Below are 27,286 nucleotides of genomic sequence, written 5' to 3' on the forward strand. Positions count from 1 at the left end.
AAGCTTGCCTTGGGGAATTTACAGGGTGCTGTGGGGACCTGGGACAGGGAGGCAGAGACCCGTCTTGTCCTGAGGGTAGGGTGTGAGCCCTGGGACCAGGGATCTGGGATGGTGATGGGTCACGCAGAGCTGGCCAGCCAGAGAGTGTGTTCTCCTCCCTGCTGCGGCTATGGGATGCTCACGCAAAACATGGCTTCACCTCCTTTGGAATTCGTGCTCTCCTCCCGCTTCTGCGGTGGTTGACACTGGAAATGCAAACCCTGCTCTGCAGGGATGGCCGTGGCCACCGCAGCATCCTGTCGGCGTACGCCGTCAGCAAGGGCGATCTCCCATCCCCAGGTGTCATCAGCATTGCGTTTACCCTCCGCTCTCCCCACCCGCAGCCCCTCGCCCGCAGCAGCGCCGGGGAGAAGGGCTGCGAAGGTGGCGGGCAGGGAAACCCGCTCGGGGTGCTGGGCTGCTCCGCTGCCCTCCGTGCCTCCGCGGCAGCGGATCCTGGGAGCTGCAGTCCCGGCCAGAGCTGCGGTGATGCGGAGACTCTCCTGCCCGCAGCCGCGCGCTGCACGTGCATGGCTCTCCGCCGACTTGCTTGTTTCCATGGCTTGCTGCTGCTTCTCCTGCCTCACCTTTTGCTCCCTTTACAGTGGTGTTATTTGTCTTTGCTCCGTCTCTTCCTTCCTACTCGGTGGATTTACCTGGCTGCGTGCCGGTGGCTATAGGTACACCCACTTATCCACGCAGAGTAGACCTTCTGCAGTAACCCTTCCCAAACCCTCGGCAGATGCCACCACAACCTGCAGCCGAGGGCTGGGACTCCCTAGAGCAGCTCTCTAACGCGAGCACCGCGACTGGCGATGTCGTTGCAGCGAGGCGATGCTGCTCGGGGACATGGGGCTCTTTCACCGTGCTGTTTCCCGGCGGGGTTACGGCCTGCGGAGGTGGCTGCACGCTCACGTGTGCTGGGCTCGCACTGGGGGTGCTCTGGGAGTTGCTTTTTTTTTTTACACTGGGTTTGTGGGTTATAGAGCCCAGTGGAAAGGCTGTGTCCTACGCTGCCCGCAAGTGCCTCTGCGGCCCTGCCAAACCCTGAGGTATGCCCTGGGCGACGCTGGCAGCCCCTGACTTGTGCAAACTTGGCAGAAATAGTGATTTAGTTAAATGTTTCTTGTGGGATTGCATGTACGGGGCTGCAGCTGAGAGAAAACTTGGCTCTGGCTTGGGAGCTGTCAAGGTGTAAATGGGAACGGGACCAGATTCCTGCTCCAGCTGTCCCCTTTGCAGCACTCACCGCAGTGAGAACGCACCAGCTTCCACTCCAGCCGTGGGATCTGTCGGAGATAACCTCAGAGCGGGGCTGTCAGCACTGCGTTTGCCCCTGACCCTGCTCAGAGGCTGCAGGGCAGAGGGGAGGGCTGGTGGCAGTGTCCGTAAGAGCTGGGGGCTGCTGGTGTGGCACGACAGGACGGTGCCTGGAGCCTGGCAGCCCTCGTGTGCTCTGTCCCCGAGCCAGCTCTTGGGTGACGAGTGGCTGCCCCACGTCCATACACATCGCTGCTGTCAAACCACACCATCGCTCGGGAAAGCTCCATTTTCGCTCGAGAAGTTATTGCTGCCTCTTTGGTCCTCCCTGTCAACGGCACCTTCTCTGAGGATGCTCCTTTTTCTCTCGGCAGGATGAAGAGAGCCCAGTTTGGCCCCCACAACTGGCTGTCTCTCCCTGTGCCAGCTGGGTCCAGTTGGCTACTGGTGGATACCTTGGAACCGGAGACTGCATACCAGTTCAGTGTCTTGGCTCAAAACAAGCTGGGCACCAGCTCCTTCAGTGAGGTGGTCACTGTGAACACTCTAGGTAGGTCCTCCGTGGGCACAAGCGGAAGAGAGAGTGGGGTTTCGGGAGATCTGTGGGGAGACGTTGCCCTTTGCCTTCATCTTTGTGCCCTGTCTGCTGGGGACAGAGGTGGTGATCAGCAGCTTTAGTTTCCAGCTGCATAGAAGATGGTTCCTGGAGGGTCCTGGATGAAGCTTGTAGACTTTGCTGGATGCATGAGGCCACCGATGGGGCACATGTGGGAGAGCGTCCTCTGTGCTTCCTATCTCAAAGGTGTCCCTGTCCCGTCTGCTCTGTCTCCAGCATTCCCTGTAACAACTCCAGAGCCTCTGGTGTTGGTTACCCCACCGAGGTGCCTAACAGCCAACCGGACACAGCAAGGAGTCCTCTTGTCGTGGCTTCCTCCCGCTAACCACAGCTTCCCCATCGACCGCTACATCATGGAGTTCCGCGTTGCGGAGAGGTGGGAGATCTTGGATGATGGCATCCCGGGGACCGACAATGAGTTTTTTGCCAAGGACTTGTCCCAGGTAAGCAGGGGCTGCCCACACCATACCTCTGGTGTTGTCTGCTGCAGCGCTGGGGAAGCTTGGAGGGTGGCTCGGTCCCCGTGCTTGGCACTTCAAGGAGCTGGGCAAGGCTGGAGGCTGCGGTGGGGGACCTGACGGATGCGCTTGGTGTTTCAGGACACCTGGTACGAGTTCCGGGTCCTGGCGGTCATGCAGGATCTCATCAGCGAACCCAGCAACGTTGCTGGCGTGTCCAGTACAGGTAAGGGGTGGCTCCTTCTGTCCCCAGCTGTGGGGGCATCTCTGCTTCTGCAGGTGCCTGAGCTCGGGTCGTGTGTCAGTACTTGCTCACGGCAGTGATGGGTGGTTTTGTGCTTTTGCTTGTGCTCAGTGTGTGAGCTGACGGGTGCGTGGTTAGGACCAGCGTCCTGGGCACGCTGCGGGCCCCGTGCCGTCTCCCGATGCAAACAGACCAGCGGCACTGGGAGCGGGCGAGGACAGACCGCCCCGTTTCGTCCTTCCCGCGGAGCTCGGGGTTGTCGGGTGCCTGGTGGCGCGGCGTGACAGCGCGTCTCGGCTCTGCGGGGTGCCCGGAGAGCAAAGCTCCGACCAGGCACTGCGCAGCCGGGAAACGGGAGTGCAAGGTGCAGAGGGGGAAATGGAGCACTGCAGTGCGGAGTCCGGGGGGGGGTGGGGGGGGAAGCTTTGCAACAGGAGACTGCAACACGCTGCAGCTCGTGCACGTGCCCTGGGCCAGCTTGGAGGATGCTCCTCGAGCAAGGGACGGCCGAGGGCGCGTGATTGCAGTGGGGAAGGCAGGGGCTGCAGGAGGAGATGAGGATGCGGGGAGCCATGCTTTGATGGCTTTCCTGGAGAAGCCGAGGAGCCACCCAGTTCCGCTGCACGCAGGCATGCCGCGGTCTCTCTCTGCCACCAAGTGGTGCAGGCAGCCTGATGCTGCTGCAGCCTGATGCTGCAGCCTGCCTGCTCGCCCGCCCTTGCTCAGAATCACAGAATCACAGCATGGTCGGGGTTGGAAGTGACCTCTGTGGGTCATCTGGTCCAACCCTCCTGCCGAAGCAGGGTCACCCAGAGCAGGCTGCAGAGGACCTTGTCCAGGCGGGTCTTGAATATCTCCAGAGAAGGAGACTCCACCACCTCCCTGGGCAGCCTGGGCCAGGGCTCCATCACCCTCAGAGGGAAGAAGTTCTTTCTCGTGTTCAGACGGGACTTCCTCTGCTTCCGTTTGTGCCCGTTGCCCCTTGTCCTGTCGCTGGGCACCCCTGACAAGAGTCTGGCCCTGTCCTCCTGACACCTCTCGCACAATTTCTCTGATGGGGTTTGGCAGGGTGGGCGTCTGGCCCCAGGCAGCTGCCCTTGCAGGCTGAGCTCCCGGCAGGCGAATGCGCGCTGAGCCCGCGTGCGAGTGCACGGCAGCAGCGCTGGTGTGCGTGGGGTTTGCGTCTGCAGGTGGCCACGGCTGAGGTCTGCGGGTGCTTCAGGTGTGCTTGTGGTCAGCAAAGGGGCGTCACGAGGGTTGGGAGCTCGGTTTTCATTGAAGAGCTGAAATGAAGCACTGAGACAGGGTCAAACACCTTGTGCTGCTGCAGCGGGTTGTGCAGCCAGGGGATAGCTGCAGGCTTGGTGTAGTTCTGTGTGCTTATGCATAAATGTATTTCTGTGGCATGGAGGCTTCTTCCCTGGGGGGTCCATCAGCTGAGGCAAGAAGGTTTATCTGGTGCAAGGTCACTAAATCCCTCGGGAATGGGCTGCAGCAGCGCAGATTGCTCTGCTCACGTGGGCTGGGTTGGAAGCAGGGTCTTACCTGTGAGGTTGTCATTCCCCATAGCAGGAGTGAGTGAGTTGCCTTGCATGGAGACAGCTTTGCCCTTCCTGCTGCGCTAGGTCCCCAGGGAAGGCAGCAGGCAGGGGTGTGTGCGTAACACCTGATGGTTGGGTTTTGTTCCCCCAGACGTATTCCCTCCGCCTGACCTGACGGAAGAGGGTCTAGCCCGCCCAGTGCTGGCCGGCATCGTTGCCACCATCTGCTTCCTGGCTGCTGCCATCCTCTTCAGCACACTCGCCGCCTGCTTCGTCAACAAGCAACGCAAACGCAAGCTCAAGCGCAAGAAAGGTGAGCCCGTCCCCGGTGTGCTTCCTCCCTCCCTCCTCCTCCTCGTTTCTCCCCCCTGGTTGTGTTGTGGTGGTAACCTTCTTCCCTGTCTGTCTCTTCTTCCGTCCGTGCGCGTCCTCAGGTGAAGCCCTGACTTCATCCCTCGGCAGTGCCTGAAAGCGCCCGTGGTCGGGAGCGGGAGAGGCAGGGTGGGTGAAGAGGCGACAGAGAAACTCGCCTGGGATTTCCGAGGGAGCGTTCTCGCGTGGTGATCACTCCTAGAGCCGGGGGTTTAGGGCTGGGGCATCCTCTGGGTCAGAGGTGGGGGGGGACCGCTCACCTCCCCGAGCTCGCTCCCCGGAGCGGGCAGTGCCTGACGGCTGCGCTAGCCTAGAGAAGACCCCCGCAAAGGAGACCCTGCCGCTCTGCTTCCCGAAAGCTGGGAATGCAGCCGCCAGGCGGGAGCGGCCGGTAGGGAAAAGGGCGGCTGGGGAGCCGGAGGGGGCAGGGGAACCGGCTCCTGCTCCTCTAGCCTGCGAGGCTGCGGCAGCAGGACGGGCAGGACCCTGTGACGGGAGCTGTTTGTTGTCAGCAACCATTAAAGCACTGGAGCGATGAAACCTTGGCCTCTCGTTGAGTGTCTTTTGTTGTCTTGATGTTGAGTTTGTCTTGTCGCTGTCGTGTTGCGCCTCCTTAGCGTTCTCTCTTCTTTCCCCTTTTTGTTCTCTTCCAGACCCTCCTCTCTCGATAACCCACTGCAGGAAGAGTTTGGAGTCCCCGTAAGTATCTGTCTTGGATGTGGCACCAGGCTGTGGGTCTTCAAAGCGCCTCCTTCCTGCAGTTGTTACAAGGCTCAAATGGAAATGTCTGACCTTGTTTGGTTGCTTCTGACGAGTTGTTTTGGGTGTTCTGGAACAGAAAGCAGCAGGGACAAACGCAGCAAACTTTAAGTGAGGAGACGAACCTGTTGCATCTGTGGACGTTGATCCAAGCTGGAGTTGGCTGGTGGAACTCAATTACACGCCCAGCTTGAAGGGGCTCCTTAGGAGAAGGGCTAGCCTGCTGCATATGTGCAAGCTCGGTGTAGTTTTTCAGTCACTCTCTGTTGGCGCTGATTTTTCCTGGGAAATTCGGAGAACCCTACGTGCATATCTTTCTTTTCCTGTGAAGAGTGCCCCACTGAAGCCTTTTGCCACATGTGCCCCAAGGTGGTGGATCATGGTGCTTGCGGAGCCCATCGAAAGTATGTGTAGCTGCTAATCAGCGGGAGCACCTTCCCGATGTGAGCATGAGAGGCTGAAACGTGGGCGCCTCATGCTTTGGCTCCCGGACCGTTGAAAAATGTCCCGGTGCTGGTGGATCTTAATCTTGCTTTTTTTTGGTTTGTCCACTGTGCTGAGATAACTGTGCCTGCACTGTGTCTGTTGTCTCTGGTACCTTTTGCCATGTGACCCTGTTTGTCTGAAGCTGTCTGTGTAGGCATGAGTGAACTATTCTGACGCTCTCTGCCTTTTGAGGCTCTTGGCCTTAAGTTTGGGTGTTGAGAGCAGGCGAGAAGTTGGTTTGGAATGATCCGTCAGCATCTCCAAGTGAGGTTCTGAGTTATGCAGGAGGGGATGTTTGTGTGATGTCCCTCTTCTCGGGGGCTTTCACGGGTGTGGATAGCTCAGGTGAACGTAGGAAACTTTTGAAGGAGTTGGAAGTGAGCTCTGGATCTTTCATCCTGCTGAGGCCGCAGAGCTTGCTGCGAGGCGTTGGTGTGAGCTGCCTGCCCTGGGGAGGACGCTGAGTGTGCTGAGCTGGGTTCCTGAGGAGCGGGGATGGTGTGCGCCGCTGCTGGTCCTCTGGCCTGGGCTGCAGCTGGGCAAGGCTCTGCCGTCCTGGTTAGCCCCACCAGATTTCTCCCAGAAACTCTCCCAATTTCTCTTTTGGAGAGCGGGTAGCACTTCGTTTTCCAGAGCCCGCTGGCACTTCTGAGCGAGAAGACCTCTTTCCCCTCCGGGTGACCGTCCCCTCTCGGTTTTTCTCCCCTGTGGTCCAGGTTGTCTTCCGGCAAGGTGAGTCCCGAGAGCATCCGCACGCTCCGTCCCCCCTCGGAGTCCTCCGACGACCAGGGCCCGCAGGCCAAGCGGATGCTGAGCCCCACCAAGGAGAAGGAGCTCTCCCTTTACAAGAAGACCAAGCGAGCCATCAGCAGCAAGAAGTACAGCGTCTCCAAGGCGGAGGCCGAAGCCGAGGCCACCACCCCCATCGAGCTCATCAGCCGCGGGCCGGACGGCCGCTTCGTCATGGACCCGGCAGAGATGGAGCCATCCCTGAAGACGCGGCGCATCGAGGGCTTCCCCTTCGTGGAGGAGACAGACATGTACCCCGAGTTCAGGCAGTCGGACGAGGAGAATGATGACCCCGTCGTCCCCGCCTCCGTCACCGCTCTGAAAGCCCAGCTCACCCCGCTGTCCTCCAGCCAGGAGTCCTACCTTCAGCCACCAGCATACAGCCCCCGGTTCCACCGGGCGCTGGAGGGTCCCGGCGCCCTGCAGGCCACCGGCCAGGCCCGCCCGCCGGCCCCCCGGGCTTTCCACCACCAGTTTTACGGTTACCTCAGCAGCAGCAGCCCCGGGGAGGTGGACCCGCCGCCCTTCTACATGCCAGAAGTCAGCCCGCTGAGCTCGGTCATGTCCTCCCCGCCGCTGCCCTCCGAGGGGCCCTTCGGACACCCCACCATCCCCGAGGAGAACGGGGAGAACGCCTCCAACAGCACGCTGCCCCTGGCCCAGACCCCCACGGGGGGCCGGTCCCCCGAGTTCCCCTTCGGCAGCCTGGAGCCGTTCCCCCACCAGCTCCATCCCTGCGAGGCGGCCGAGGCTGCCCAGCCCGCCGGCTGCCTTCCTCGGGGGCCGCCGCCATCCTCCCTCCAGGTGGTCCCCGCGTCCTACCCGGGCATCTTGCCCCTGGAGGCACCAAAGAGCTGGACCACCAAGTCGCCCGGCGGGGTCCAAGCCCCCGTGCCCACCACCGCCAAGTGGCAGGACAAACCTATGCAACCCATGGGATGTCAAGGGCAGCTAAGACATACCAGCCAAGGTATGGGCATACCCGTGTTGCCTTACCACGAACCGTCCGAGCCCGTCGGCCCCAGCGGCACAAGCACATTCAGCCTGGACACCAGGTGGTACGAGCCCCAACCCCGACCTCGGCCCAGCCCTCGGCAGGTCAGGAGGGCTGAGCCCAGTTTACATCAGGTGGTGCTACAACCTTCGAGGCTTTCTCCTCTGACCCAAAGCCCCCTCAGCTCCCGCAACAGCTCCCCGGAGCTGACCGCCCGTGCCCGGCCCCGGCCGGGCCTCGTCCAGCAGTCGGAGGTGTCGGAGATCACCCTGCAGCCCCCCGCGGCGGTCAGCTTCTCCCGCAAGTCCACGCCGTCGACGGGATCGCCCGCGCCGAGCAGCCGGGGAGGCAGCCCCAGCTACCGACCCGCCGCCGCCTTTGCCTCCCAGGGCTCCTCCCTGCCCATGGACACCGTGGATGTTTTCGGAGACATCCCCTCTCCGCGGAGGGCTGGCGAGGAGATTCTCCAACCGGAGCTGACATCCACCACGGTAGCCGCCACGGGGTGAGTGCGTGAGCCCCGTGGTACCCCCCCTCCCCGTCCCCCTCCCGGCTTCCCCTGCCCTGCCTCACCCGCTCCCTCTGCCTCCCTCCCCGCCATCGCCATCCCAACTCGTAGGGTCTCTCTGGGCGCGCTGCAGCATCCCTTTTGGAGATGGCGTCCCGCGGGCTTTGCTAGGCAGAGGCTGGTGCCGCGGGGTGCATGGCCGCTGCCCGAGGGAGCTGGGCTTTAGGCAAGGCGACCTTCCCGGCGCGCTTTGCCTCCTCCCCGGGAGCGCTGTGACTTGGGCTACGGGACGCCTACCAGGCGTGCAAAGACCTGGCTCGCGTAGGTAAGTGTCCCGGCGTCACCGGCGGTTGTTTCCTCTTCTAGCTGCTGGCTCTTGGCTTTCTTCGAACGTTAGGGCCGCCGCTGCGCCTCCGTCTTCTTCCTCTTCCTCCCCGCGGAGTCTAGAGAGCTTTAATGCATGACAGAAACAGCTATCGTGGTCACCGCCCCACCTGCAAAAGGGATGCTGCAGCCCCGGGACGCGGGCAGGGAGAGATCAAGGACTTAGCCACACCACCAGCATGTCAGGAGAGGAGGAAAAATAAAAATAAACTAACCCCAGCGGAGATCGGGAAGGCCGCCGGCACACTCAGATCCTGCCCTAAAGAGGGATGTGGCTGCACTAGACAGTAGCGGCTGGTTTTCCAGGTACCAGGGTTGCTCCAGGCAAAAAGCGTCTCTCTCTTTCTCTCTCTCTTTCTGTATTTCTCCTCTTTCCCTCCGTCTTTCACAGCACCTTAGACCCCGTAGCCGTGCTTTCGTCCCATCCTTTCGTCTCGCTTCATTTTGGCTTGTTGTCTGGCGGGGTCGGACCCCCCCCTCCGGCTTGTGGCAGAGAGGAGTCGGGGGGCTGGGGCGCCCAGCCCCGCGGAGCCGGCGCGGTCGGAGGCGTACGGAGAAGAGGCCTGTGTTTCGGGGAGGGGGGAGGCAGCGTTTCACCCCGCAGCGCCCTCCGCATTTCACTCCCACCCTCTGGTACCTGGAAGCGTTATGGCCTTAGAAAGCCCCTCCGGCACGGCTGGGGTGCGCAGGGGGAAGGAAGGAGGGCTCAGGGGAGAGGATGGGGAGGGAGAGGAGCTGAACGAGCCTGGAAAGACTTCTGTGTGCCTCTGGCGAACACCGCTACGGAGCGATGCAGTGAAGCACGTAGGCTCACGTCTCCTAGCCAGGGCACCCCGAGGAGACCCAGCTCCAGGAGAGATCCGTGTTAGAGCAGCACTGTTGTCCGTGCTTTTACGCAGTGTATCCATTCGCTTTGTTGATTATCGTTTTCTTTTCTTCTTTTCCTTTCTCTTCTGTTTCTTTCCCCCTTTCTTCTCCAGCCTCGTTTCGTTTGTGTTACAGTTTGGTTTCTTTCCCTCCTTTTCCTTTGGAGTTGTTGACGTGCTGATGTGTTGCGGAGCTCGGCTCCTTGCGGGTGTTGATAACTGCTTTGTTTTTGATTAATCTCAGCTATCTGGGCAGTGTTGTCGAGACAAGCTTCTCCTCAGCTCAATAGGTAAGGGTGATCCATGTCCGAAAGGATGGTGTGGGTGCTGTGGAGGGTGGCCGGGAGCGGGGCATGAGAGGGGACACGGAAGGGGCTTTTCCAATACCATCTCTTCCTTTAAAGGGGAATAAGGAATCCGAAAACACTAGGAAACACCTCTGGACGCACAGTCTCTGTGGCTTTTGGGTTTCCCCTCCCAGCACCTTGCCGCTGCTCCCCAGCCTTCGGGGAGGCAGCGGGGCTGGAGAGCCTGGGGGTGGCGGCCGTGTCTTCGTGTTGGGGTTTGGGAAGAGCCAAGCTGCCCTCTCCCCGTGGCCGCCCTTCCTTTCCTGGGGGACGGTGGTACGTGGCACCCTCGGCCCCGGCGGGGCTTGCATTGGTGCGCGGTGTCAGGGAGGTGCGTGTCAAGGTGCAGTTGTCCTGAATGATCCATACTGGGAGGAGCTCATGGCCACCCCCCGGAGCCAGGGAAAACAGCCACCTCCGGAGCAACCAGCTGCAGACAGCGCTCTTGGAGCGGGGCTCCAAAATCAGTCTCTGGTTGCAGTCTAGGTCACGGAGAATTTTGTTCCCATCGTGGTACCTGGATCTGTTTTCTTCTTCCCGAGTCTCCTCAATCGTGGAAAATGGGAGAAGTCTGTCTTTCAAGATGGGCTGTACCGTTGGCAGCAGCATAACTACAGTTTTAGACTTCCAGTGAGGTGTTTTGTCGTTCCCATCACAAACGTCATATTTAGAGCCCTTCTTCTCAGAATTACTCCTTGGAGAAATCTTTAAGACTTCTTCTGACCCAGCTGTAATTAAACAGCCCTAAGAGGATCTTGAATGACTCTCCCAAGAAAATACCTCTTGAGGTGCCTTCATGGGGCCAGTTTCTTAGATGGCCGTGGGCATCCACGGAACTGGGCTGGAGTAATTGGGAGATAGTTTTCAGACCTTAGAAGCAAGAGAATGTCACTAAAACTGCAAAAGCTAGATGGGATAATAGTAATTTCTGACCCTAAGGACTGGGAAGGCTGGCTGGTGTGGCTGTCAGCCAGGCAGGTTATGAAAGGAGAGGTGGGATCACAGGTGGGACCATTGCCAGGGCCTGGCCATGCCCAAGCTTTCTTAGGAAAGGTCTTACAAAAACTTTAGCTTTGCTGCCTTGAATGGGAAGAGTCAAGGTCCTGTCTGATGTTCTTATAACAGCCTGAGGAGCCTTGTTGGACTGGAAAAGAGCCTCATGAGAGAGAGCTGAGCTGCCTAGAGAAATAAGGTAGATGTTTCCAAGAGAGGGGAGTTCCTCCAGCTGACATGGAGGGTTGTCCTGAGGTGAGGAGCGCAGGAGAAGTGTGGAAGGAGTGATGGAGATGGGAGCAGGTACAGGATGTGTGCTCCAGTGAGGAGCCATCCTGTTGGCAGGGCAAAACCCCTCCAGTTCAAGCCTTGCAGCATCCAAAGCTGTTGAGCGCTTGGCCACTACCTTCTTGTGTTTTCCCCTGCCGATCCCAGAGCGAGGTGCCCCGTGACGAGCAAAGCCTTGGTGAGATCTGGGCAGTGTCAGATTGCTCGAGCGACGGGGAAGCCTTCAGCGAGGACGTGGCTCTTTTCTCTGTTCTTCTTCCGCAGCGCTTCCCCGCTCTGGGAGCGTTAGGGACACGAGTGAACATGCCTTTAGCACCGCAGAGGTGTGTCCAGGCTCGCGTCTGAGTTTGGTGTGGCTCTTGCACAGATCCTGGCTGGCTCCTGTCTCCGGTGATGGGTGCTGTGGGCCGGTGGGGTTTGAGGAGCAGAGTCACGTTGCCCAGCAGGACGCTTGCTGAGGAGCAGCCGTGCGTCCTACTCCAAGATGCTGCCGGGGGTTGGAGTCGCAGGAGCGACTCCGTTATCCCCAAAAAGGGGAAGCCAGAAGAATAAATCTCGCTTTAATAAGCGAGGAATCCTGTAAAGAGCCCAGCCAAGTAATTTCTAGATGATTTGGGGTCATAAAATTGTCAGTGCATGCGGAGCCCGGGGATTTTATACCAGGCCAGCCAGATTTCTGTACTGCAGTAATAAAAGCTGAGGGGAGGAGAGGGAGAGGCAGCCTGCGGGCTCGGTGGTGGCTGCAGCACAGTGGCTTTCGCTGGGTGGAGGTTGGGTAGTTTTTACCGATGTGCAGGGATAAACAATGCCGTTAGTGAGTCGGCACGAGCAGTTTTCCCATCATCTTCCCTTCGGATGCGGCGCGCAGTGCTGCGTCTCCTGACGGGGAAGAGGGGGCTGTCGTCTCCCTGCAGAGGGAAACCCAAAAACCACAGACAAAGCACCAAGCCCCCCGCACCCCTCGGCACCACGGCCTGCCCTGGGCGGCCCCCCCTTGCCGGGGCTGCGCCGACGATGCCGGGGGTTCGGGGGCTTGGCCGCGGCGTAGCGTTGGGTGGCGGAGGGACGTCGGTGCCAGGCGTGCGGGAGGAGGAGCAGCCCTCGCTCCCCGCTTGAAAGAAAACAGGTTCCCCTTTAAAGACTGTCCATGTGCTGATCCTCTGCATGTGTTTCATGCCTCCTCCCGCTTGGAGAAGTTGTGAGTCAGCTTGTCTGAGTGCGTTTTTTTCTTTTCTTTCTTAATTATTATTATTTTTTTTTCTTTTCAGTCTCTTTAATTTACTTCTATATTTTCTCACTCCTGTTTTTTGTTTATCTTCCTCTCTCCCCCTTCCCCGTGACTGTATCCCCCTCTTCCTCTCCAGTCCGGCCCCTTTTCCCTCGCCCTCTCTCCTCCCCGCTCCTCTCCCGTCAGCATGGTGAAGTCCGTTGTGTAGATGAGTTGTGGTGTCTGCAGACCTGTAGAAGGGACCCCCTTCTCCGGTGTGCTCCCCGCTGTGGCCAGCCCCTTCCTCCCTCATTGCGGTGCCTTGGCAGCAGCAGCTCTGGGGCAAGGGGCCGTCACTGCTGTGTTTCTCCCGTGCCAAAGGATCTCAAGCGATGCGCGATGGCATCCCGGGATGGAGGCAGCAGCCAGCGCTGCCTCAGAGCGGAGGGGCAATTCTGACTTGCAGGACATCTCACGGCATCACACAGGACTTAAGCTTGAGACAGAGCCTCGTGTAGGTGAACTGAACTCTTCGTGTGAGGAGGATAAAGGGCTGAAGGACACGGTGGCTGAGACATGGTGGGCTCTGGTCCAAGTGGATGCTCTAACTGTTCCAAGTGGATGCTCTAACATGTCCAAACTATTCCTGGATATTGATGCCTTAACTCAAGGAGAGAAGGAGACGGGGAATGTGTGTTGAGACCTCCAGGAAGAGAAATGCATGTATTGTGCCCTTGAATCTTCTGGACCCTTCCTTTATATGGGTTCCCCCTTTTGGGTGGAACAAGGTCAGTGATGCTTTCATGGGCCTTCTCCCTTTGCGTTGTACGTGGAAAGGTGTTTGAAGAAGAACTGCTGAGATATGTGTTGGGGTTGGATAGCTCTTCTCCCCGAGCTAGCACCTGCTCTCCTGGGGCGCTCTGAGGTCCCTCCTTTGCGGCCTGTCCAGTACCTCTCTGTCCATGTAGTTCAGACCCTTGCTCGTTCAGAAGGATTGCCCTTTGGAGACCTGAGGAAAGCTGCTGCTCCAGGTGTTGGTGGCAGCTTGCGGAAAGCTTGCGTTAGGAATTTGTGTGCTTCTTGAAGGCCCTTTGCTTGGCTCTGCGCTGAAGTCTTTAGAAGTTCACCCGCCTCCCTGAATATCTCATCTGTTGGTGTTCAAGACATCCCTCGTGCATGGGCAGCTGCCCAAAATGCTGACTCTGGGGGCAGGAACAGACTTTTGGCTGAGCTTAAAATTAATTTGAAAGAATCCGAGTCCTTTGAAGAAATAAAGGTTGGGTAGAGCAGATAAAATTTGGCTGGTGAGTAGCATCGTTTTGTCCTCCTCTCTGTCGCTTGCTTGCCAGAGGTCAGACAGTATTTATGGTGACACATGGGTTCAGTGCGCTCACTGTTTATGTGTATAAACACAAGTCCAATTACAGAGATCTAGTGGAAATGAGCTTCGGGCAACTTCCTTATAATCCCTTGCGTAAATCTGTCTAATTTTGTCAACGTGCCACAGTTGCATCTTCTTAGAAGGGAAAAGGAATGGAAAGAGCAAGAGCCTTTTATGAGTTGAGCATTAATAATATCAGCAAAGTTGTCTGAGTGGTGGGAACAGGCGGTAGAAGGCAGATGCCGGTGGGCAGGACGGTGGCAGGATCGCCAGGCTCGCTGGCATCCAAAGCTTGGCACACGTGAGCTCCGTGGGAGATGGACTGGGATTGGCGTAGTCAAGGTTGCAATTAGCCAAGTACCTACATGAATGTAATGATTGTGTTTGGCGAACATCAAATGGAAAAAGCCTGCTATTGAGCATTCAAGCAGGAATGACTGCAGGGAGTTCCTGTGCTGTTGGCCCTTTGGGTCGCTGTGGTCTTGCTCCGAGGCAGCGTGTGCACCGGGTAAAGCTCGGCGGCTGTCGGTGTTGGTGCAGCTCAGCGGGCAGTGCCCCGACAGAGCTCAGAGCCGCCGCTCGCCACGTCTCTCACGACAGGCTGCCTGCACTTGAGGAGAAGGTGTTTAAGCACAGCGACTGTACGGGCTTCTGAACGTCATCTCCCTGAGGAGGGAAGGCTCTCACTGGGATCCAGCCAGCGGAACTGCCTGCTTGTCTAATGAGGTGCTGCGTCTTCGGCTGATGGGCTGCTCTGCCGGGAGCTGGAACGGAGGCTCTTCAGGAGCATCCGCACCTTGGTGTCTCTTGGGATGGGAAACATGAAAAGACGCTTTTGTGTACCCAGTGTTTGGGTTTCTGTTGCATCTGCTGTGCCCCAGCTGCTTCGTCAATTCACACCGCGCTTTTCTTGGAGCTCTCCAGGGCTGCTAGGAGAACTGAGAGAAGCTTTGCACTCACACACGTCTTCAAAAACAACCCCTTCTGCTCTTCAGGGGGAAAAATCCCTTGGGAGCTCTTCTCCTGTGCCACTCCAGCTGAAGTATCACCGCTCCGGCAGCCGCTCGGGATCCCGGACGTGAGCATTGCCATCACGCCGTGCTCTCCGCAGTGGTGGCACGCGTGCGGGCTCGCAGAGGAAAGCCTGCGAGGTGCCTTCAGTGCCAGAGAGGCTCCACCTGAAAGCCAGGGGAGACGAGAAGCTCCGAACTCACTGTAGGTGGACGTGCTCTTGTACCACAGCCCAGGTGCGCTGGAGCTCTGTGCTTGAGCCTGTGTGCTCCCCCCCTCCCTCGCGCTCCCACCGGCACCAGCAGCGTTTTTGCAACGCTGGATGAGTTGCACCTTACTGACAGACCAGGAACGAGGTGGAGGAGTTCAGCCGTGACTTGGTGACGAAGCAGGAGTCTGAATGAACTGATGCTGTCTCCTTGCAGTCAGTCGAGGGGACTCTTCTGCCTGCCCATCCTGCTGCCTTGTGAAGAGCCTGTGGGCTGCGGGGTTTGCTGATCTCTGCCCCGGTCACAGATGCCTGGAGATGCAGGAGTTGCCATCAGTGCTGTCCTCTGCACGGCTGTTTTGAAACAGTTTGGTTGCTGACCTCCGGTGACCCAGCTGTGAGAGCAGAAGAGTGTCGTCTCCTCCTTTGAAGGGTAGGACAGGCTTGTTAGAGGCACGCTGGTTTAAACCTCGAGGCTTTTCTCTGCGGAGCCTGGCTTCAAGCACTGAGTTCATTGCAATGAAACGTGCTTTGTGGACGCTTCGCCTGTCATCTCCAGGCACCTGGTGTTCAGGTTGCTCTGTGGTGACTCAGGGTGATCTCGGGTCATTACCTGTGGCCTTGGCTGCCTTGACTCGGACTTCTGCGGCGTTAGGTGTTGGTGCAACGTGGAGGGAGGTGAAAGTAAAATGGAGAGGGGGAAGGAAACGGGAAAGCAGCAAGAGGGGGGGATGCTGTGATGTGTTAAATACGAGCACTGGACCGACTGCTCTCCTAAGGAGAAGGTTTTGCTCCACTGCCCTGCTCTCCACGGCACTCATACTGTCCAATCCTTGCATGAGAAAAACAGGTACAGTGAAGAAAATAGAGCAAAAAAACCCGCTTTGCAAAGGGGAGACCACTTAACCTTGAGCTGGTTCCTGTAGCAGAGTTACTTAGGGCTTAAGGCTGGAAAACTATCGCTTAGAACTGCTGGTGCTCCTGCAGGAAACACCCCTTTGCAAGTCCTTGTCCCTGGCAGCAGAACCTTATCAGTGTTTTCATTTCTGTGTCCCGTCCCGCAGGGCAAGAAAACCCAGCTCCCAGCCGCTCGGTGGCAAGGAGCGGGCGCTCCCGTACCGTTACGTTTCTGTTGTCGCTTACAGCAGGGGCCTGGGAACGAGGTACCGCTCCCGGCTGTGTCGGCGTGTGCCCTCCGTGTCCCTGTCTGTCGTGTGGCCCCTGGTTTATTCATGGCTGTTGGAGCAGGGGCCGGGCAGGATCTTGCCTCCCTGCTGTTTGTGGCGCCGGTGTTGTCCGCCCCGGGTGGCTCGTGGTGCCCGTCTCGGTGCTGCCGTGCCTCTTCTGCCTGTCTCTCCCTCGCTCTCCATCCCAAGGGGTTTCCCACCACTTCCCAGAAATGCCTTCTCGGACATGGGATCTGCCCCGTCCTTTCTCGTGTAGCGGTGCTGGCATGGCAGGCAGGTGAGCTGGCGTGCCGGCGGCTCTCTTGCCGGGCCGCTGTTGGACGTTGCCGGTGGGACCGGCCGGGCTCGCGGCGCTGCTCGGCGATGTGGAGGAGACGCAGGGGGACGGCGGGGACCCCGCCAGCGGCACACGTGGGCACCTCGCTTCCTCCAGCACGCCTGGCTGGCCCCGCTCCCTCAGCCCCGGGTTTCTCACCTTTTCCTTTTCCACGGCAGAGCTGGCTGGGGTCGACCGATCCCCCGCCGGGGACGTCCGGAGGCCCGAGCGTGGCAGAGCCCCGCTGACGGCACCTGTCTGCTTTTCCTTCCTAGAAAACGTCCATCTCCGTCCGGGGACGCTGCTGCACCTGAGAGGCTCGAAGCTCTGAAATACCAGCGGATAAAGAAGCCCAAAAAGTCATCCAAGGGCTCCTCGAAATCCAGAAAACAATCCAGTGAGTGCGAGGACCCCGCCGTCCCCGACAGTGTCCCCTCTGTCCCCCCGCGGGCAGAGCTCGGGCAGGTCCCTGCCAGCTCCGGCACCAGGGGGGTCTCCGAGCCCATGCCGGGGTGCTGCCTTCAGCCCCAGCCCCCCGAAGGGATGGCTCCCCGGGCTGCTCGCCCGCGGGCTGTCCCTGCCCTGCTCCTCCCCTGCCTCCAGACCGAGTTCCCCTTCCGTCTGTCTCCCATCTTTAGTGGTTTCTTTCGGGTTCGATTTTTGAGTGTTAATGCTTTGGTCCTGGCGCTTCCTTTGGGACCAGGCTTGCTGTCACCGCCCTCTTAGGGCACGCACAGCGCTCTGCCTGCTGCCGGCGCTGCCGATAGCTGCCGGCCCTGGTCCCATCTGCCTTCTCTTCCCCCCGCAGACGGCTCTGCCTCCCAGGTTCAGCACCTTCCCAGCTCTCAGGTACTGTCGCCTGACGAAGCTGTCTGCCTCCGCAAGAAGAAGAGACATCCTCGTCAGGACCCCTTCGCCCGCCTCTCGGCGCTGAAGGACGACCTCTGCCACCGGCAGCTCCCCGAAGACCAGACAGCCATTCTCAACAGCGTGGACCACGACGACGCCAGCGGGCACGCCACGCTGCTTTAGCCTCGCGCCGGCCTGAGAAGGTTAAGCAGGAGGGGGTGGAGGGAGCCGAAATCGCGCCGGCCGGGGACGGAGGCGACGGGAGAAGGGGGGACACCCCTGCGCTGCCGCCTCTGCCGGGGGGTGCACGGCCAGTGGCGGGGACGAGCCGGGGGGACCCTGGGGCAGGCTGGGGGGACGGGGAGGATGCCTGGGACTGGGCACTCCTCGGGATCCGCTGGTCCCCCCGCCCCGGGTGGCTTCGGTGGGGTGGGAGGTGGGGCGTTGCACCTCGGTTTCGGACAAGATCTCTAGGCTTAAAAGGCGTAGACGGAGCTTTTTACATCTGCTTCTGCAGCGCGCGTTTGGGGAGAAAGTGTGGAGTTGAGCAGCTGGCCCTCGATCGCCGGAAGAAATTAAATGACACAGAGTGTAATTAATTGACAAGAAACTAACAACCCAGACGGGAACTGGTAATCCCATGAATCTGATTATGATAAAAACACGACCAAATAATCCCAGGAAAGCTGTAATAGTGAAAATCTCCCTGCCTCCCCCCTCCCAGCCTCCTTTTATGTGAAGATAACAGCAGCAAAAACCGTCCGTGACATCTTTCCTTCCCTGTCTCTGAAAGGGAAAACCAGAAAGAACCCACGCCTTCGAATCGGTCAGAGGTGTGAGACGTCACCGTTTTTCTGTGCAAATGCATTTGAACCTTGTTAACGCGTACTCAAGAGTGTGCGAGCACCCAGGTACGGGACTGTTTTCGTCCGGGGGTGTTTTCCCGCAAAGTATGGCGCGTGTCAGCTTTGATGAGGGTGGTTTTGCTTAATTCTTCCTGACACTCCGTATATCGCTGGCAAATGTTCCTCACTGCTGTGTAGTAATGTGACTTCTGACTACGGTAACGTTTGTAATCTTTGTTCACAACCGCAAAACGGGGAGACGCTGCCGCAGGCGTGTGAGCAGAGGGGGTTTGGCTGCGTGGTCCCCAAAGCCTCCATTGGCAGATGCTGAGCCCGGGCGAGAGCGGCTGGAAAGCCCCCAGCCCTGCGGACGGAGATGGATGGCTCCTCGGAGCCACCGCGCAAAGCTAAGCCCGGCGTTTCGTGTCAGCTGAAAAAGCGTTGCTGCTGGTTTCACTGTTTTCCCCTTCTTTCTCCTGCTCCAGCCCGGCCGTGCAGGCTGTGACGCCCACCAGGGTCGTGTCCCTCCCTTTGCCCCATCCGAGGAGACCCGCTGTCCCCCTCTCGGTAACGCTGTTCTAACTCTTCACCAGAATGTATTTCCTCTTCAAAATACTTAGGGTAGGTTTGGCGGCTGGTGATTTTCTGGATTGCGTAGGCCTTTTTTCTGTTGTTTTATTTTTTGCAGGAAAAGTGTAGCCCGTGCTGAGAACAGCCGGGCTCGCTTTCCTGCCCTGCCTCCACTCTCTGACTGCGTGGCCTTGGGCAAGTCACTGAACCTCTCTGTGCCTCAGTTCTCCCATCTGTAAAATGGGGATAAGTCATATCTGAGCACTTTGGACAAGCACTTGGTCGCCTACAGACTGCAAGTGCTACGTAACTGCTGAGTGCTAATACCAAGCGATCCCTACCTTTGAAATATTTAGAGAGATATTTGTTTCTCTGAAGTGGTAAAATCAACCGCTGCATCCAGGTTTGCACACTTCTTCCTCCGGGGTTCAAGTGCTAAACCCTCCAGCCTGCCTGGGAATAAAATACCAAGTGTTTCATGTGGATATTCTTGCTTTGAGCGGATTCAGGCTGTAGAAGAAGCATCAGGAGAATCGCAGAGCCTGTAGGCATGTTTTTTGCCCCAGGCTCTCCATTTGCATACGAAACTTTTGTTTATTCCCAGGTAGGATTGCCAAGAGATTCTCCGCAATCTCGCCTTTAACTCTGCTTTGCCTTGGTTATTGCTCTTGCTGCTGGTCGAACCTCGAAGGGCTTAGGTGTTTGGAGAAAGACGCGAGCTCTCAGCCGGGCGGTTGGGGTGCGGCGCTCCGGCCACGCCACGCTGCCCCGGGGGGTTAGGTCGGAGCCTGTTTACTGCTCTGCCTGGGAACACCCGGTTCTAGAGGCTGTGCTTCCACTCCCAGCAGGACGCTCGCAAACCTGCAACCACGAAAAGCAGAGCGCCACGTCTTTTCCAGTCTCGAAGCCCTGACTTAGGTTTGAAACCACTCGACGATGAATCCTCTCAATCGATCACGAGATGTGTCCGAGCTTTAACAGCTGCGTGTAGGCGGTCTGCAGACCGCGAGCAGGTTTGTCTCGGGGAGGAGGGAGGGTCTCCTAGAAAAGCCCCTCTCTTTCCAGCCTGCACCAGGGCTTTTTCCTGAGTACGTGACGAGTGACCTGATGTAACACCTTCGACTCTCTGAGTGAGAATTCAACTTTGCTAACACTATGACTGCAAATTTCTTTTATTTGAGTGTGTTTTAGGGATTTCCCTAGAATGTGCTCGGATCGGAATTGATTTAATGCCATTCGCCCGCACGGCAGTGGGGAAAACTCTGCCTGGCTAACTTCAGCTCGCCGGTAACCTCAGCAATGCGGCGAGCCGGTGCGGTGCGGCGAGCCGGGCTGCTCCCGACGGACAGGTGACGAGCGGGGCCAGGGGATGCCCCGGCTGGGGGGAGGCGCGGAGGCTTTGTGCTGGCCGTGCCGCCGCTGACTTGCTCTTCCTTTCGCTCTCGTTGCCTCGACCTCTCTAGCAGAAGGTTGTTTTCTGGTCATTTGAGTGCTTTCCAAACTATGACGCCTTTTCGTACGGGCGAGGCGGTGTCTTGAGGCTCTTGAGGTCGCTACCTCAGGACCGTGCCCCCATCCTGTCTTTAGGAGCTCTAGAGGACTCGGAGTGCAGGGCAGGTTGACGGAGCGCGCCGGCTTGCTGGGGTCAGTCTTTTGAGAGTTGTTTTCCTTTTGCAGGTGTTTTGAGCCGCTGGGCCCCCCTGCTTTTCATGGTCTTCGACCTTTAGAGGCTGGAGCTGCAGCCCTCTCTCTTTCAGCCGTGTACCTGCCACACTGCTGGAGTGGGCAATCCCGCCCGGGCGCCTCGTGGAAGCGGCTCTTCCCTAAAACCATCCTTACCTCCTTTCCCCGTTAGACCGAGTCACCTTCCGATAGACTCGGGCTGCGCTTTGGCGGATGGGCTCACCTCTTGCTTTGGCAACCTCCTCGCTTCTCCCAGCCCTCTGGTTTCCATGCCCTTCAGGGGGTCGCTCCTCTCTCCTCCCGCGGACCTGGGACATCGAAGCCGTGTCAGATGATGCCACACGCATCCCCCATTTCATCCCTGTTTGAACTCCGTTTCGCTTTGGTGGTTTGCAAACACAGTTGCTGCTGCTGCTTTTTTTTTTTTTTTTTTTTTTTTTTTTCCTTTCATGCTGCAAAATATATCTTGTTTTTTATCTTCCTGGGCCAAACTCTCTTATTTTGTAAGCTTGTCTGAGGTAGACGGCTCTCGCTTTATCAGTAAGCATACGATTTCTCCTTGCGCGTTGCGAACGTGATGTGTTTCATTAGGTCCCTTGGAAAATCCTGGGCCACGGTGGAAAAATGCCTCTGAATCACAAGAATATTTGTCCCTGGGCTCCGCCGAGGCGTCAGTGCGATGGGCACCCGCCCGGCTTTGGGTGGTCCTTGCTGGTGCCACGGCAGAGGGGATGCTCCAGCGCCGTTCTCGTGCCGCCGCAGGGGTGCAGGATTCGGCTGCCCTGAGCCAGGGGAGGTAACGCGGAGAGGTAGGTACGGGGGGGTTGCTGAGATCCCTCGGAAAGAGGGGGTGGGCGTGGGGTGCCGTCCGTCGCACCCTCTCCGTCAGACCTGTGCCGTCGCGTCGCAGGCAGGCAGTGGGGCAGGGCAAACGCTTTGCCTGCTGTTCCAGCAGGAGCTGCTGAGCCATCAGCCGCATGTTTTGAAGGTGACTTTGCCGTGCAAACTCACTGATGCTTTGGTTTTGCAGCATTGACCTGAAGGAAAATGCAAGTTAGTGTAAACGAGGAGAGAGGGAGCGCTTCGGGCTCGCGTGTGGGGCTCTGTTTCTGTGCCTGCTGTTAGCTGTGTCCAGGGCACTTGGAGTGATGAGTTTGTAGGGTGGGGGAAGAGCTGGAGGGTCTCTTCCCAGCTCTGCCACAGGCCTGTACCGTGAACCTGGGCTGGAGCCCTCGGTGGGAGGCACCGGCACCCCCGGTTTCGGTCGCAGCTGGGCTCCAGGCTGTTGGTCTGGCGTTGGTGTGCGTGGCAGCTGGTTCGGTGCCACCCTCCGTGGGGGAAGGCTGGAGGTGGCGGCGTTTGGATATGTGAACCTACGGGGAATATAAAGGGAATAACAACGCTGCTGTACCTCCCTCCAGCGTGTGGAGGGCTCAGGGTCAGTGCTCAGCAGCCCAGGCGCGGTCCCGGCAGGGCTTAGTCACGGCTTGGGGCATGCAGGCGCGACTCGCGGGTTTGAGAGCTGTCGCCGCTCAGACCTTGCGGTCCGTGTTAGGATGAAACCTGCCTGGCATTGCGGTTTCTCGTCCTGCTTCGGGCAGGGGTGTGGGTTTAGGAGTTCTCTGAGGTTTGGGTTGGGTTCAGCTGTAGTTCTTGGCTGGGGGGATTTTTTGGCGAGGCTAGACCGGCTGCCTTCAGGGATTTCCACAGATCCCGCCTGGCAGAGTCGATGCCTTTTGGGGAAGGAAATCTTTTCAAGGAACCGGAGTAAAACGCACTGTATATATGAGATATAAATACATAGAGAAGTGTAGGACAAAGATAGATAGGTATGCAGAAATCCAGTAGACTTGCATGTCGGGGGTACGTTTGTCTCTAGGGGAGAGTGTTTCAAGCTGCAGTGGAGGGGGGGATTGGGATGGGCGAAGCCGGGCAGGGGTTGGGAGCAGCCGGAGCCTGGGACTTGGGCAGGGACAGGCACAGCTGCCCCACGGCAGGCCTGACCTGCGCTGCATCCCTGCTGCACACAACCAGATCGCCTTTTTTTTTTCTATCATTCCCCCCTTCCCCTTTTTTCTTTTGCTTTGTTCATTGTGACTCACCCCGGGGCTGTGACATTGAGAAGCGGCAGTGACGGGTCATCTCCTCTGCGTGGCCGACGCACGCGGGGCGTGACACGGGAGAGAGACGTCACGGTGCCTCATCTCTGGTGCAATCGCTTCAAGAAAAAGCACTGCCACGCAGAAACCCTTCTCTGAAGTCCCTCTAGATGCTGCTCTCCGGTTGCTCATGTGAAAGCGCTTTGCTTTGCGTCTGTTCTTCCCGGGAAGGCATGAGTCAGAAGGGAGGAGAGGGACACGGCTAAATTTGTGCCTTGGGCTGAGGAACGTGGCGCGGGCTGTGCCTGCTGATGCCAGCAGTGGCTCCTCGGTGGGACAAGGTGTTCTTCACAGTGTCTTTTGTTCTTTTTTTAAACCTCATGAGCAGCATTTTCAGTATCTGAAGCATGGAGGGGACTCGTTCACCGATGGTGCTGGAGCCAGGGCTGGCGTGGGGCAGCCGAATTCCAGCTGGATGCCTGCCACTGTCCAGGAGCCCATCCCCGTGCTGTCTGGGCACAGGGTAACCCTTAAAGCAAACAGGATTTCCCCCCTGCAGCTTAGGTTGGTTGGTTGTGTGGGGTTTTTTTTTTTTTCTTTTGCTGAATATCTTTACTCCTCTCTGCCTGTGTTTGCCGGGGAGGAGAGGCTGGGATGTGCAATTTGTTCCTATTAGAGGTGACTGCTGAAAGCTGTCGGGGAAGCAGTGAGCCAAGTGCCGGAGGCTGGGGACGCAGCGGTGGCACCTCTGGTTTGGCAACGCCCGTGCCAGCAAAAGCAGAAACTTAGTGTTGAGCTTGATTTCCAGGGGTCTGTCCATGCCCGCGCGGCGAGGACCGGCGTGGAGCTGCTGGTTCCTGGGCAGGGGCCGGAGGTGGGAGCCTGCTCCGCTCCCCGGGCGCTGTACTTCCCCGTTTTCCCCATTTATTCTGTGTTTTGGCCCGGCAGGTCTGAACTGTCTGTTCCTCGTCGTTTGTGTGGCAGTAGGCGTCTCGCCCAGCGATGCTGGGTGACCTCAGGGTGTGCGCCGACGAGCATCCCCGATCCCCAGGGCTCCGGCTGTCTTTTGATACGTGCATGGATGGAGGAAGGACCGTGTCTAGGGAGGGGGTGGGCGAGAGAAATGGGGGGCAGACGGGCTGGTCCGGGCTGAGGGGGTTTGGATGTCGAAAGCATGCGCTGTAGTGGTAGCTAAGGATTTTTATACTGGTTGTGGTGGGGTGGGACACGTGGGCTGGAGGGGCTGGCGTCCCCCGGGGAGGAGAGCTTGCCCAGATTTTTGCTTTACCATCGAGACGACGATTTCTCTCCCAGGAGAGCTTTTATTCTTGTTCTCCTGAGGTTCCAGGGGACCAAGAGGGCTGCAAAGGGGGGTGCCCATCTTCCTGGGACAAGGCAGTCCTGTGGTCTGAAAGCTCCTCTGATTTCCTCCCGCTCCCCCCCAGCACTTAGATTATAAAAATAAAACAAAACAAAAAAGACTTGAGAAGTGAACCCCAGTATCTCTATCTAAAGAAATGATATTGGTGTATTGAAACTGCATTGTATATAAAATGAATCAAATATATATTTACTTTCTATTTTAGAAGGGGGGGGAATAAATATTTAAAATAATTCCTTAGTAATAGGTGTCAGAAACTTCTGTGCAGCATGAGAGAGGCTGTCAGAGGTGGGGAGAGTCTGAACAGCGGGAGCAGAGCAAGTATTTTTACATTATATTGCGCTTCGGCTTCGCTGCTTCTCCATCCACCTATAAATAGACAAAAATATATATACAAATCTATATATATATAAAAAAAAATTATATATATCTAAGTCACATAGCTGTTTTATTTTTGTATCCATGCCTAGTGCTGTTTGAGCAATACGGTGGCGAGGGAGAGGAGGGCTGGGCAAGGCTGGGGGGCTCTCGGGGCTCCGAGGGGGATCCGCTGGCTCCGGCTGTCGGCTCGGCGTCGCCGCTGTTTGCTGTCGCGTCGCTGGTTTCAGTAGGGAAAAACACTGAGAAGGGAAAAAGCCCGGGGACCGGGGGGCCAGGGTGCCCTGCTCGCTGCGAGCTTGCCCCGTGCGGCGGTGTTTGCACTGAGGGCCGCGTCTTGCTCACGTTTTTCAGAGGAACAAGGTGAATTTCAGCTCCAAGGGTGCTATTTTCAGTGGGAAGGACGAGGCCGGTTGTGACCCGGCAGGAGTGGCCCGGGATGGGGGGACACTGCGGGGACGAGCTCCCACACCGCTACCTCGCCGGGTGCCATCGGCCACCCGTCCTCACCGCCTTCGTAAATCCTTAGGGTTTATGAAACCCCCCCAAAAAGGTCTCCGGCCATCGGGGTGTTCCTGGTGTCGTGGAGGCTGGCGCCAGGGTGGGACGCAGGGCTCTCCCAGCGGGTGAAACGGCATCGAGCCCCGCTTCGGTGGGCAGCGGGCACGGGGGGAAAGGTGCTGGGGACGCTGGGGACTTCTCCGGCAAGGGGATACGGACCCGCCGTGGTCTCCTGCCCCCTTTCCCTGCGTGGGCGCAGGCGGTGAGGGGGAGAAGAGCCCGTTTCGGGGCGAGCCACCCGTCCCCTCTGCCTTCCTCGGGGCAGGATTTGGGGGTTGCCTTTGGGCAGCGGTGTGCCAGGGGTGGCTGCTGCTCCCCTCGGGCTGGGTCCCTTGGCCCCATGGGGGCATGGCTGCTGGGTTTAGAGCTCGGATGTCCCTGCAGCGAGGTGGGGAACGGGACGGTGGTGCAGACCCCCGTGCTCCCGTCCCTGGCCGTTGTCACGCCGTGTCCCTGACGGGCTGTGGCACGAATGTAATGCCCAGGAGCTGGCCCCCTCGCAGCGGCACCGTGTCCTCCGTAGGTGTCACCTGTATTTTCCATGATATTTCTGTCTTCGTCGGGGGGTGGGGGGGGGAGGGTTGGGGGGGGGTTGTTTCTAATATCAAGCCAAGATTTGTTCAGCACCAATTCTTGATATCGAAGCAAAGCATGTTTGATGGGACTAACTTGCATTTATTAGCGGTAATTACATAAGTGAGTATTTTATATGTTTAAAAAAGAAAAAAAAAAGGATGTGAGGAGAAAGAGAAGGGATGAGATTTCTTGCCGGTTGGTGTCTGGGCTGGGGGGCCGCATTGCCCCCCGCCCCAGCCGGCGGGGCTTTGGGGTATTGCTGGGGAGCAGGCAGCTTTCTCCTTTCCCCATCTCCCCTGGAATCACTTACAGAAAAAAAACAGGAAGAAAAAATAAAAATGTTTACAAAGCACACTTTCCACAGTACCGTTAACCCTCTGGATGCCAAACAGACACATAAGAGCCGCCCCTCCCCGGGTGCCGTGGGACACAGGGGCGGCTGCGCCGTCAGCATCATCCTGCTTCCCTTGGTTTTATTTAATTTCTTTTTTTGTACATGCAGCCCTGCTTCTTCCATCCACCGCAGCCTTGTGCATCTGGTGGGAGCTTGCTTTCCCCCCCCAAAAAGCTTCCTGCCACCTCCCAGGCTCTTCCCGCTTGGCTGTTGGGAGAGCTGTGTGGGAAAGCACCCGTCTCTGCTCGGGGAGGTTTCAGCTCTGTGGGAGATGCTGGCACCTACTCCCTGCCCTCCCACATGCACTTTAAGGCCAAATTTTTCTCTCTCTCTTTTTTTTTTTTTTTTTTTTTTTTTTTTTAAATCTGTGGGGCCGGCTGCGAGCAGACAAGGCATGCTCCCACGGCCCCGGAGGGCTGCAGAACCTTCCCTATGGCTGTGCGGGCTCCAGGTCCCTTCACGTTTCCCGTGTGCGGAAGCCCTGCAGAAATCCTCCTGGAAAGACCTACGATGCCGCGGGTTTCTCAAGCCGTCCTTTGGGCAGTGGGAGATGGCACCTGCACGCCAGCTCCTGAGGGAGCATCCCTGGCTCTCCCCGGGGAGCGAGCATCCCTGGCTCTCCCCGGGGGAGCGAGCATCCCTGGCTCTCCTGGGGAGCATCCCTGGCTCCCCGAAGGAGCCCAGACTTTTTAACCCCCTTTGGTAGGTTTGTAGAGTCTCTGAACCCTCGTAGCCCTCCATAGGTAGCTCTTGATTTAACCCCCCCCTAACTCCATAGAGTTTTCCCTTAAGGACCCAACAGGTCTCTGGTTGCATGGGACAACTTTTTCCTCTTTCTAAGCAGAACCTCTTGCCTAGGGATATCAAGACTAGACCATCCGACCTCGTGTCCATTTCTTGAATGTCGAGTATTACCATGTATAACACATGTTAGGGTGCTCTTTGGTGCTGTTTCAGTGGTAACCAGTGGAACTGACTTTTTTTAATAACAATAACAATAAAGGAGACTTTAGTACCACTGGTTCCATAATATTTGTCGTCGTGACTTTTTTTTCTCTTTGTTGTTTTGTTCTTTGTTTTTTCTTTTATTTTTACTAAAAAGTAGCAATCAGCTGCCAAATCTCTGTGATGTTGATTTTACCGACTTGTGCACTGCGAAGCGCCGGCCGCTGCCCGGCTGGGCGGCTGCTGCGAGCCGGGCGGGCTGGGGAACAGCTTAGTGGGAGTTGGGTTCGAGTCGTTTCATTTTCAACTTGCACACAGCAAAAATAGCTTTTGATGGGAGCCCAGATGGCAACTAGAGGGTTAATTTTTGAACTTCAGGTATGTTCCTCAAAAGAAGAAAATAAAAAATAAAAAACAACAAAAAAAAAAAAATTAAGAGAAACAAACCACTATTTTTTCAGTAAGCTTTTTTTTTTCTGTAAACGATTTACAAATAAATCTGACATGATGGTGCTGTACCAAAGCCTTACACGAAACTTATTCCGCGCTCTATGTAATCTCTCTGTATCCGTATTGTTGCTCTTGGCCTCCGTGCTCGCGAAGGCCGCTGAAATGCCAGCAGGAGGGACCGGTGGGGGCATGCTTGGCATCGGCATCCCCAGGAACGGCCGGGCTCCTGCCCGGAGCTGCTCCGGGGCTGCGGGGAGGGGAAGCCAGATTTCAGCATCGCTCCCCAGGTGTGCGATGAGGG

The 27,286-nt window shown here is 57.7% G+C and overlaps 1 protein-coding gene across 7 annotated transcripts in view; it reads left to right on the forward strand.

Moving 5' to 3' along the window:
* IGSF9B (immunoglobulin superfamily member 9B) overlaps positions 1-23,400 on the forward strand; it is a 43,210-nt gene extending 19,810 nt beyond the window's left edge. For 4 of the 7 annotated variants that reach the window (XM_075442474.1, XM_075442476.1, XM_075442477.1 and 1 more), the window contains 8 exons: positions 1,674-1,849; positions 2,132-2,358; positions 2,515-2,599; positions 4,310-4,471; positions 5,184-5,229; positions 6,492-8,063; positions 16,530-16,651; positions 17,063-17,386. In XM_075442474.1, the coding sequence (XP_075298589.1) occupies positions 1,674-1,849; positions 2,132-2,358; positions 2,515-2,599; positions 4,310-4,471; positions 5,184-5,229; positions 6,492-8,063; positions 16,530-16,651; positions 17,063-17,286 (2,614 nt within the window). In that variant the 3' untranslated portion in view covers positions 17,287-17,386. Of the gene's footprint in view, positions 1-1,673; positions 1,850-2,131; positions 2,359-2,514; positions 2,600-4,309; positions 4,472-5,183; positions 5,230-6,491; positions 8,064-8,432; positions 8,757-9,560; positions 9,607-16,529; positions 16,652-17,062; positions 17,387-17,620 lie in introns of those variants that run through there. The other 3 variants (XM_075442475.1, XR_012766123.1, XM_075442479.1) reach the window with 3 other exon arrangements.
* The last annotated feature ends 3,886 nt before the right edge of the window (positions 23,401-27,286 follow it).

Source organism: Opisthocomus hoazin, chromosome 24 (assembly GCF_030867145.1).
Source record: "Opisthocomus hoazin isolate bOpiHoa1 chromosome 24, bOpiHoa1.hap1, whole genome shotgun sequence".
Taxonomy (NCBI): Eukaryota; Metazoa; Chordata; class Aves; order Opisthocomiformes; family Opisthocomidae; genus Opisthocomus; species Opisthocomus hoazin.